Source organism: Rutilus rutilus (genome assembly GCF_951802725.1).
Source record: "Rutilus rutilus genome assembly, chromosome: 23".
Lineage (NCBI taxonomy): Eukaryota > Metazoa > Chordata > Actinopteri > Cypriniformes > Leuciscidae > Rutilus > Rutilus rutilus.
The window spans coordinates 420,001-432,225 of NC_140233.1; the positions used below are offsets into that span (position 1 = coordinate 420,001).

Sequence of the window (12,225 nt, forward strand, 5' to 3'; positions counted from 1 at the left end):
GGCAATTCATGGACTGGCCACTTGAGGCTGGCTGCAAAAGTGAGTCAAATCTGCATCTCCCGCATGTTGAAATGCCCAACTTTACAGCAGAAAAACACGTTTACAGCCTGGAGCAAAAAGTGGCTTTGGTCTATACAGCTAATGTTGCCCTTCATGACGACTGTGAGGGAGTGATTTTTTTATTAACTCATCCGTTTAAATTATATTAAGCCTTAAATTTCTGCATAGTTAAGGGTGTCCACTTTTGAGTGACGGGTGGATTCCCGCTGCTGTGGTCATTAGTCATCATTAGCCGTTTGTCTGCTGTCTGTTAGCCGTCACGTTACCTCAGCTCATTGTCTGACTGTAAAAATAAATAAATTCGGGAGTGACGCTGCCAAGATGGCGACGGTTGGCCACGCCCACTTTAGGCTTCAAAGACGGTCTTCAGAAACCCACGGGTGACGTCACGGACACTACGTCCATATTTTTTTACAGTCTATGGTGTAAACGTGCAGATTAAGGGCCGGGAATATTATAAGATCCTCTTCATACGTCAGAAGGAGCGAAATCTGATCGGCTTATTTTATAACATGCTTGCAGAGAAAGACTCACCAGAACACAGTTACTGGGATTCACTTTTGACCGGGACCCGATTATAGCACTGACACACGGAGAAACTCAGATTATCATGATATGTGAATAAGAGAGTTCTCTCACACCTTGTCTCTCTGGATCTGCAGGCGTCTGGCTCTCTCCTCCTCAGCGCTCCGGTCTCGGCTCTTGGATGCTTCATCTGCTTTATCCACCTCCGTCGACACTCTTCTGGCCTCCGATCGGAAGCGGGGAACCAGCGGGCTGATGTAGTTCCCCACGAAGGCTTGTACGCTCGGCGCTGATGTCGTGATGTAATTCGCCAGAGAGAACGGCGGGGTTTCCGGGCGCGAGGGCGCGGGTGGAGCGACGGCTTGATCGGGTTTAGCGTAGCCTCTGAAGTAAGAGTTGATATGGTGGGACAGATAGTCGTAGGTCTCGCCCAGATGAGCGCTGAGAGACCACGGGTGGAAGAGGGGTGTGGTTTGAGTGGGGGGCGGGGCCTGAGGTGTAGTGGGCAGGGCTGCTTCATGTACTTGAATCGGAAAAACACAAGAAGGCGGAGCCTGATGTGCAGTGGGCGGGGCCTTGTGTGTGGAGTGCGGCGCCTTAAGTGCAGTGGGCGGGGCCTTGTCTGTGGAAGGCGGGGCTTGAAGTGCAGTGGGCAGGGCCTTGTGTGTGGAGTGCGGCGCCTGAAGTGCAGTGGGCGGGGCCTTGTCAGTGGAAGGTGGGGCTTGAAGTGCATTGGGCGGGGCCTTGTATGTTGAGGGCGGAGCCTGAAGTGCAGTGGGCGGGGATGTTCCAATCCCTTCACGCTCCTGTTCTTGGATCATAGTTGCTTTAGGAGCAAGTTCGGAGGGCGGAGCATGATGTGCAATGGGTGGGGCCTTGTGTGTGGAGGGCGGAGCCTGAGGTTCAGTGGGCGGGGCTGTTTCGGTCACTCCGCACTCCTTCTGTTCTTGAATCTTAGTTGGCGTAGCAGCAAGTGCAGGAGGTGGAGCTTGAGATGAAGTGGGTGGGGCCTTGTATGTGGAGGGTGGAGCCTGGGGTGCAGAGGGCGGAGCCTGTAATAAAAGAGGCGGTGTTGATTTCACTTTCACCACTTTGAGTCGGGACAGAATCTCCGCTCGAGTACCGCTCACTGCTTTCCGAACCGAGTCCAGAGCGACGCGCAGACGGGACGAGCGACGCCTCAGATCCGCCGACTCCTGCCGCGGCGATGTGCTGAAGGCGCAGATGTTTGCGTACGGCCCGACCCGGCAGAACCAGAACCTCCTGAGCTGCGGCCTATAGAAGGGGTTCGTCCGCGGGGACCAGCAGAGGGCGACGGTGACACACCCCGGTCTGTGGCACAAGCAGTCCAGCAGCCACACCACGGTCATCCTCACGGCTCCTCAGGTCAGCGGTCCTCCTCACCCATCAGACCCCTGGGAACCACATCAGCTTACACTCACTTAAAGCTGCACTGTGTAATATTGAGGAGGATCATAATCATGATAACTATGTTTTCAAGACCTTACATAATGAACCGTTATGTTTTTATTACCTTAGGTCACTTACATCACTTCCTGTCGGCCAACGTAACTTCTGTTGGGTGCAATTCACAACCTCACCACTAGATGCCGCTAAACATTACACACTGCACCTTTAAAATACATAATGATAATTATCAACATATCATTCTGATCAAATAACAAAATAATAAGAAATAAAACAGTGCTTAACCACGTCACACAGACCATTTATCCGCTCGGCTCAATCATTACAATTAAAAACAAATCATAATCATGAAATTATAGGCTATTATTGATTATTGATTAATTTCCTTGCCATTTTTAGGGTTAAGGAAAAAAGACAGAAAAGGGATTTTACTTTAGTGTACTTATGCATATTTTGACGTAGAAACAATATTTTATCATTATATATGTTCTGAATATTCTACCTCAGATTTGTGAAATGTGCCATATTTGTCGAGGCTTCTTTCGGCCAGAAATAAGATATAATAAAGACATTTTCTCACAATTCAAATGTTTTTTCCCCTGTTTACATTTTACAGTTTTTACTATGAAACATGCAGTGCTCAACACTTACTTAAATCACTGCATTATCAAGTTTAATCATCACATTATGCAATATCTATTTTTCAGTCCCTAAAATTAAGACCTTTTAAGACTTCTCTTATACCATCTAAGATATTTAGGACTTTTTATAGCACAGTTCGTAGTTTATGTCTCATAATTGAGTTTGTTTTTCTTGCAAAAAAAAAAGAGAAAAATGGCAACAAAAAAAAACCTAATTTTCATCAAACAACTTTACAATTACCTTTTTTATTTTTAATTCTGTGGCAGAAATAAAAGTTGTTTAACTCGACCTTTTTATCAAATTTAAGGCCATATAAAGACACAATTACCTTTTTATTTTTAATTCTGCGGCAGAAATAAGCTTCCATACATATTTTACTCTAATATCAAACCAAGCCATTTAAGCACTATTTTCATGACAACAAGGCAGTGTTTATTACTGTAATACTATACTGAGATTATTATTTGAATCAACAGATATGACTGGTGTTGTATAAGTATTTTAATATCTGTATAATATATCAGCTTGTAGTGATGAGAAACTGGGTAAATGTGTTAAATCATAAAAATAATATCTAAACCTGTCCATGTTCTTGAGTATGAATCTCACTATCGTTTCCACTCAATAGTATAGTTAACATAACAATAATAAATTATGATTATGAATCTCCTTTAGTATGAAATAAAATAACTGAATGACACCACGTTCTAGGTAACAACAATAATAATTAGTGAAAAACACTGTTTAGATTTGTGTTTGCTCTTAACAATATCTTAATATATATGAGATTTATGACAATATTATTCTAATATCATGCCATTTTAATCACATAGCCTATACTTCATAAACTAGAATTATCTGTGTCTGTTTATTAGAAATGAACATGACATTGCATCTGTAATATACAATAAAACATTAATGTCTATCCAAAACAGATATGAAAGATGAAATATGAGTCTGAATGTAAATATGGGACTGTTGGACAGGGTCACGCGACAAGTTATTCTGAGGAAACACTGAAATAACAACATACCTGTGGTGGGTTAAACGCTCGTAATGAATGTTTGCTTGTCGGTTGTACTAGTTAAAGTGTTAAAGTTAGCTGGTTAATGGTGGTTTGCTGCTGTTTACGGGTCATTCGACACTAAGAACATCTGATAAACACAGCGCGACCCTCCGCGCGCACTTCCGCAAGCAGTCACGTGCTACACAACAGAGCGTTCGATTGGTTGAGCTGTCAACCGTTAGCTGTAGATTCAGATAAATAAAGCCGAGTCGTGCTTTTCGCTATGAATTCTTGAATACGTTAATTCATTATACTGAGCTGAAATGTGTGTGTGTGTGTGTGATATATGTAATAGAACATGATAAAATATTACTGTCATGATGAACTCTTGAATGACCAGCAGATGGAGCTGTTCCTCAAGAAAACACACAGGTGATCACGTGACTTTCCTCCACGTTATACATTTAATTTCATTTTATATCACAAGGTGCAGTCATTTACTATACACTTATCAATATTCACATGGTAATAAGCAACAGAAATAAATTCACGACAACCTGTCTGTTAATCTTCATTCTTCAACATGTTCGCCAATTAACATTATTTTTTTAGATTGATCTATTTTTGGAGTTAACGCTGGAAAAATGACACGTGACAGCGATTCAGTGACATCAAGGCTTGATTGGTTGGTGAGGCACAGGTGACTGACGTTACTCTCTCTCTAATGGGAGAGCTAGGTGTTCTTATACTGTTTAGTCCATAGTCCTGTGTCAACCTAAGCCCTACAACCTAACGTCCCAATAGTGTTAAAAACAGCTTCAATGTGAATATAATATAATATGTTGTCAGTATAATATAATATTTTGTGAATATACATTTTATAGGTCTACATATGAGTGCCCAATCTACAGCCAGTGAAGACTGTTGTAGTTCTACATTACATTTGATCTTTCTCTGCACACTGAGCATAAACGTTCATAACATAACTCTGTTTAGGAAGGTTTCCAGATAATGAGCTAATAGGCTACCTTTAACAGCTGTGCACTATTTGAAGCTGTATTTTTTTAATGTATTTGTCTGAAAGTATGTTTTATCTTCTCTTTTAAAAGGCAGAGAGAGGGAATCGGATGAGGCTCTTCTAAACGTGGAGGATCTGCAGCGCTTCGGCATCGTGGAGGATGAGGGATTCAGGGCCTTTGTGAACAAGCTTGATCCAAGCTATGTCCTCCCATCCCGGAAGGTGCTTAAAACAATGGTCAGCGAAAGGTACAACAAAACCAAGGAGAAGACAACGGAGGACCTACAAAAGGCCGAATTTGTTAGCTGACGTGGTCCTCCATTAACTGGTGTAACTTGCCATTACATAACACCAGAGGCAGATGGCAACTGTTGTACTGGGTGTAAGGAGGTTTTACCAAACCCACACAGCCCAGCATCTCATGGAGGCTAAAGACTTGCTAATGGCTGAGTGGGAATAACCTCCACCGTTCAGTGCATGGTGACTGACAGTGCATCCAACATGATCCTAAGCGCTAGGCTACTCCACCTTCGTCATGTCCCATGTTTTACTCATAATTTAAATTTGATTGTGAAAAAGGCCCTAGATCAAACCCCACTCATCAATGAAGTACAGCAGAAGGCCAGAAAGATAGTGGTTCAGATCCAGCTGCAAAGGACAAGCTTGTGGAGATACAGGAGGTTGAGACGAGAACAGCACATTCGGCATGCTTCAACGCCTGTGTGAGCAGCGTGAGCCAGTGGCTGCTGCACTTTCCAGTTTAAACAGTGATACTGCTCCCCTGACAAGTCTTGAGTTTGACATTATTCAGCAATCATTGTCACTACTGCAACCATTCAAACTAGCAACAGCAGAGATGTCAGAGGAGCAGAGAGTGTCTGCTTCAAAGCTTACACCACTGTACAGATGTTGCAGCACAAGCTCGCACAGAAAACAGGACATGCAACGCAGGAATCAGCTGCCCATGTAAAAGGCTCACATCTGCAAGAAGGTCTGCACTCCAGATGTGGAGGTTTAGAGCCTTGGCACTGGCTACACCGCTGGACCCGAGGTTCAGAAATGTGGCGTTTGGAGATCCTGAAGCCCAGGACGCTGAAGAGCACATCCCACTGGAGTGCCCGTCGCTGATGCGCTCAAACACAACTCCTGTGAGCAGTGGCAGTCTATGTTATGTAATCTGAATCATGTATTTTATACTTCATATATGCCGTCAGTTTAGGATTTGTTACTAATTGCTGTTTTCATTTTCATTCAGAGCCACAAATGTCAACATCAGGCCCATCAACACCAGTAGAAACACGGGACAGTTTATGTGAACTTTGATACTCGTACCCGTGAAACCCAGATGATGCACAATGCCACAGCTGATGCCACAGTGGAAGTGAAGAAATACCTCAACGATGCGTATTGGCCCAGAACTCATGATCCTCTAACTTACTGGAAAGAGAGAGCCGTAATCTTTCCTCATTTGTATGTGCTTGCTAAAAAATATCTTTGCATGCCAGCAACAAGTGACCCTTGTGAGAGGATTTTTTCAAAGGCTGGAGAAATTATCTGTAAAAAAAGAAGTAGACTAAGTCCTTCCACAGCAGAGAAATTCATATTTTTAAGTAAAAAACTTAAAAAAAGTGGGACATTGTGGCTTGATTTCCTTTATTATTCATTTTTCATGACCACAATAACATTATGCACAGTGAGGAGCCTACAGGTTACAAGCTTCACGCATTTTTTTTAATGGCTCGTTGTCAAGGTTGTTTCAGATCAACACCTGCATGTGACCCCTAGGTGTCACCGTTGAGACGGGTGTTGGATTGTTTCGAAGCCTCGACACACTATGCAGAGCCGATCCTGACCTCCCTGGGGCCCTATAAGCAAAATTCAGTTTAGGGGCCCTCATACCTGACCTGTGAGCCATGAACCAGTTACCATTGCCACACAGTCACACCTGACACCCCAGTGTTCCCACTACAATCCCTCCTATAACTAGTTCTAGTGAAAATGTAATTCCTGATTTCAGAAGACATTGTTTCTAGTAAAAAGTTCATTCTTAATATCAAGAATTCACATTTGAAATAGTACAAATTTAATTATTGATATCAAAAATCCTGTGAATGAATAAAAGCTAAAATGGCGCTATAGCATGTCACTGTGTTTTAAATGATAACAGTAATTCTTGATACTTGATGGTTATTATTTACTGAGGGATTTGCATCCATATTGAGCAGAATCTCCAGCCAATCAACATTTTAAATTCAATTGGAGCCTATCAATAGTCAATGTCAATACATTTCCATATTGCATTAGTGCAGAGTTGTAACTAAACCTTGACAGAGCGACTAGATAATCATTGTCTTATTTTAAAACTATAATGAGGAGTGCCATCACGCTCATATTGTACTGGTCCCCACAGATGTTTCTGCTGGAAAGTGCGCATTTCATTTCATGCACGCGCACATGAACGCATGTTAACGCGCGACGCGGTTATCTTTTCCGAGCTGCAGTTAATAAACAAACACCGTTGTCCTTTGTTGTTTAATAAACTTAATAAATCAACTCACCTCAACTTAACTTTAGTCTACTGTTCTTTGCTGACATCAAACTTTGAGAGGAGAACACACAAGTCTACCTGTTGCCGCAATTAACTCTCATGGTGTTTTTTTTCCTCTCTCTTTTCGTGACCAGAAAGATAGTTCTGCTTCATTTTCTCATCGATATTGTAAACATTGATTGACGCGCTTTGACACGAGGGGGAGGCGGGGCCTTGTGTAATTTGCATCACAGTAGGTGGCGCTATGAACCTACAATCTTTGTGTGTTTGTTAGCCGCCAGTAAATGCATAAAAGACGAAACACGGATGAACATGAACAGAAGAATCAAATAAAAAAAATGGATCATCCAGTTTCATGTATTTTTTCATACGGCCAGAGGAAGGGCCTAGAAGTGGCCTTTATAGGAGAGGGACGAGATGGACCTCCACACGCGCCCAGGTCACACATCTAGTGAAGAACATGAACAGAAGAATTAAACCCACATGGATCACCCCGTGTCCTCCATTACCCATTACAGCCAGAGGAAGGGCCTTGAGGTGGCCTTCATTAATGAAGCCAGAACAACCTGGCCATATTAAAGAAGAGTGTTGAACGACTCCAGGAGGCGGCGATTAGGACAAGGTGCCGGTTAAACAGCCCCTGCCAGTCATGGAGATTCAGCCAGCCAGGGGGTCTTCGGCTGTTGCGTCCAAGGTGGATTGTGTCCCACCAAGGGTCTCGGACCTAGGGGAGAGTCCAGAGTATGATCTGGATGAGGTCGAATTGAGTTTGACTCGTAATGATTTTGAGTTTGAGGGGGACTTCTATCTACAGATTAAAGGGACGGCTATGGGGAAAAGGTTTGCACCAGCTTATGCAAATATATATACATGGCCCAATGGGAGGAAACTGTCTTTCCTAAATATGAGAAGGTCCCTTTATCCTACTTTCAGTTTCTAGACGATGTCTGGGGAGTGTGGGATCGCAGTCGACAGGAGTTCGAAACCTTTTTAGGGGTATTAAATGCACATCATGCCTCGATTAAGGTTAAAGCGGCGATAAATGAACAGGCCATGGAGTTTCTGGATACAATAGTATACAAGGGGCCTGAGTTTCTTTCTACAGGACAGTTGGATTTCAAAATGTTCTTTAAGGAAACAGATAGTCACGCTTTACTGCACCATCAGAGCTGCCATCCAAGACACACATTTAGAGGTGTAGTATTATCTCAGCTTCTGAGGTTCAGGAGAATCTGTTCGCGAGAGGAAAAGCTTTCAGGAGGCTAAAGGCCATTGCACAATGAGTCCGAAATTTTCGTATGCGTTTTTCCGTGTTCGTCAGCCTTAAAATTAGTCATGCACAGAAACCTTGCACACTGAGTCCGATGCGTATTTATTAAACCTTTGCGGAAATTTTTTAAAAAAATACAAAATGGATTCGTCAAGCAGTGAGGATGATTTTGTTGCCCTCTTTCTAAAAACAGAAAAAGAAAGAGGAAATATTGGATCCGTCCAATCCTGAGATTGCGCCGAGAGGAAGGAGAGTTTCACCTCCTTATCAAGGAGTTGCGAAATTATCCCGAGCGATTCAAAATTTACCTCAGAATGTCAGTGGAACAGTTTGATGCTTTGCTAGCGATACTGGAGCCACATATTAAAAAGAAGACCACCAATTTCCGTGAACCAATCGATCCTGAACAGAGACTGACACACACACACACGGCCGGCGGAAGCGCTGGGCAGACAGAACAGCTGTATACAGGTTATATTTTATACCCAAATAATACATGGATTTTGTTGTTCGCTAGTACGGTGGCTTTGAATTGTCAAAAAAACTCTCAAAATACTGGCTGTGGAGGCGAAAAACGCAGAAAATCGAACCCGATCCGAATTTTTTTAATACGGACGAAAGTTGTGCAAGCGTGATTGGAATTTTTTTTTAACGTGCGGAAATTTCGGATGTGAATTTCTGACTCAGTGTGCAATGGCCTTAAATGTACGTTGTTCCGGGCTCTTCGAGCGAGGGGCTATTCTAGGTCACGGCTTAGAGCGATTTATAAAGAACACTGCCGGTTACAGACAAATCCAGAATCCGGACCCTCAAGGGAAGGGAAGGTCTTAGTCCCGGCCACATATTCGTACACTCCGGAGGCTGCCAGGCTCACAAGCAGCTTTGCGGAAACATTGGCAGACACCCCTGAGGGTAAGGATATTAACCACATCAGCTTTGCCAGATTAGATCGTTTTTATATTAATAAAGACTGGTGTAATAGAATTTTGAAGGCCTGTATTTACCCCAGGTGAGGGTCCACTAGCCAATGGCGGCGCCTGGGGGAGCTTCAAGAAAATATGAAACCCTGCCCCCCTGGCAGCTTCTCAAGAGCGGCTGCACAAGGGCTGATGACGACACAGCTGTTCCACGATTGGCTGATGACGGCACAGCTGTTCCACGATTGGCTGATGACGGCACAGCTGTTCCACGATTGGCTGATGACGACACAGCTGTTCCACGATTGGCTGATGACGGCACAGCTGTTCCACGATTGGCTGATGACGACACAGCTGTTCCACGATTGGCTGATGACGACACAGCTGTTCCACGATTGGCTGATGACGACACAGCTGTTCCACGATTGGCTGATGACGGCACAGCTGTTCCACGATTGGCTGATGACGACACAGCTGTTCCACGATTGGCTGATGACGTCACAGCTGTTCCACGATTGGCCGGATTCACCGCATGACAGCGATCACGTGTTTTGTGTTTATTCAAACACCTTTAGTTCCTTTAAAGCTCACAAATCAGTTTTTTATAACAGTAAACACTCTTTTCATGTAGTTGCGATGTTATATTGTGTCATGTGTATCAAATAAAAACTGATTAAAAAACGTAGACTCCACTTCATTGATAGTAGCTTATGTTGAACTTAATTCTTGTTCAAACAGACGCTGTATGAAGCATAAAGTATTGAATGAAAATGTCTCTGAAACATCTGTGTATTATTTGGCAGATATTGCATTTATTTTACTTCAGCTGTGGTAAAGTATGCGAACACCACGTGAGCGGTCACTACGGGAACCAGAGAGAGTCCGACTTCACGTCTCCGTCTGCAGCTCCTCCCGCCGGCACGCGGATACTCTGATAACACACTATATAAAGCGTTTTCAGATTTATCCACTCTGGGACCCGGTTTAAAGAAATAGCGGTGTCAGTCTCCCAAAACGCCGGATCCGTCTGGACGAAACGCCGATACAGAATGTTTACGTGTACAGCTAAACGCGTGCGGACAGGGCCTACGTGTTTGTGTTAGACACTCTATATGCTGTTTGAAGGACACACTTTCTTCTAAAAGGAAACCAAGATATTTATAGACTGATACTCGTTAAGTTACTTTCTCATCTAGTGTAACAGTTCGACAAGCATCTTCTGCTTTCCTTGATTTAGAAAAGTCGTCATTTAAAAGTTATTAAGTTAAGTGAAAAAGTTGTTATCAGTTTTCTAAGTTGTTTGATGGATTCGTAAAAGGCGCGAGGGAAAAATAAATAAAGAGCGCACAGATGGCACGCTAACAGGCTAGCGAATTACTAGCGTGTTGTGCTAGCAATAACGATTTAGATTGAAGCTAGTGATGCCAGGTTAATGTGTGATGTTGAGCAAGTTATATTTAGCAGTTTAAACAACAAGGAATGATAGTAAATAATGATTCAAAACAGGAAGATATACGAAGCTTTCAGACGCACCCCAAAGCAAACAGCAGCAGGAGCAACGAGTAACGAGGCAGACCCAATAGATTTGTACAAAAACTATATATTATATCTGACTTAAGGTGATCTCCCATCTCCATTACTCAGATTGGCCTTGCCCCTTCCAGTAAGTCACTAGCACTGCTTTAACCACCGTGGGCTCAGGAATAACTGGATCTTCTCTTATTACCACCCAGCATTACCAGACATGACTCCCAAGTTTATCTTTATATGAATGTTTATTAGCAGCCGGCAGAAAGTCAGTTCAGCCACAGCAAACAGACTCAAACAATTACACATTTATGTGTTAAGAAATTCATTTCACTTCCAAATTCTAGACAACTAAATCATAAGACAAACTAGTTTTAGCATACATTTGTCATGTTTTCCTCTTTGGCTGCACAGTACAGTCATATTACACAAGTAATCATATTACTTAGCGCCCCAAGCTAAAATGTGAGTGCGATGAGCGAGTAATGATTGAAAGTTGTGATGGCCTCAGCAGAAGTGTTGGAGTTTCAGCTTATTATATCAGACAGGAACAGAATAGTGATGATCCACCAGGTGATGATTTTTCAGGGACCAGAAATAAGTGGGAGGAAACCAGAAGGACTTCTGGAGTGATACTGGAAGCAGTAAGAGAAATAAGTTAGTTATGGTCAGCAGTGTAAGTGAAATAGCTGTGTAAGAGTTTTAGCATCCATAAAGCTGGCAAACTACAACAGTTACTGACTAATCTTATACAGCACAAGTGCTAATGTTCCAGTGCACTATCATCAGCCAATAAACATGAGCTCATATCAAAAGACCATCGAAAGGGGTTTGAGTGATTGATAATTAAAATCTTAACCGATCACAAAGATTTATTTAATGCTCCCTGTGTTATATTTCAATAACAATGCATTGTGGACATCCGAACACATGGTCAAAAGTCCCTTCATCAAATATATGAAGAAAGTAAGTATTAAGACCTACCTTTCATATAAATCCTGACAGAGGAAACACATGACGGACGAGCGACAGGCGAGTAATCAGGAGATGCAGGTGAATGGAAAAGAGACAGAAACAGTAGATCAAAGTCATTTCTTCCTTTTTACATTAAATCTTTCTAAATTTCAATTTAAGAGTAAAACTTACAGTCAGCTGAGCTTGGCTACTTTGCACAATTCAATAAAAACCAGCTCAAACAATCCACCGAAAGCAACATCATGCCAGTACTAGCTGAAAAACCAGAACAGCTTATGCAATTCACTTTTATATCTTTGCTGTGGTGCA

General features: G+C 42.7%; 1 protein-coding gene across 5 annotated transcripts in view; it reads right to left on the reverse strand.

The window, feature by feature from the left end:
• LOC311283160 (calcium-independent phospholipase A2-gamma) overlaps positions 1–3,851 on the reverse strand; it is a 23,074-nt gene extending 19,223 nt beyond the window's left edge. For 2 of the 5 annotated variants that reach the window (XM_084397405.1, XM_084397404.1), the window contains exons 1-3: positions 3,689–3,851; positions 2,120–2,218; positions 702–2,000 (exon numbers count right to left, since the gene is read on the reverse strand). In XM_084397405.1, the coding sequence (XP_084253531.1) occupies positions 702–1,955 (1,254 nt within the window). In that variant the 5' untranslated portion in view covers positions 1,956–2,000; positions 2,120–2,218; positions 3,689–3,851. The remainder of the gene's footprint in view (positions 1–701; positions 2,001–2,119; positions 2,219–3,688) is intronic. The other 3 variants (XM_084397406.1, XM_084397403.1, XM_084397402.1) reach the window with 3 other exon arrangements.
• Between the last annotated feature and the right edge of the window lie 8,374 nt (positions 3,852–12,225).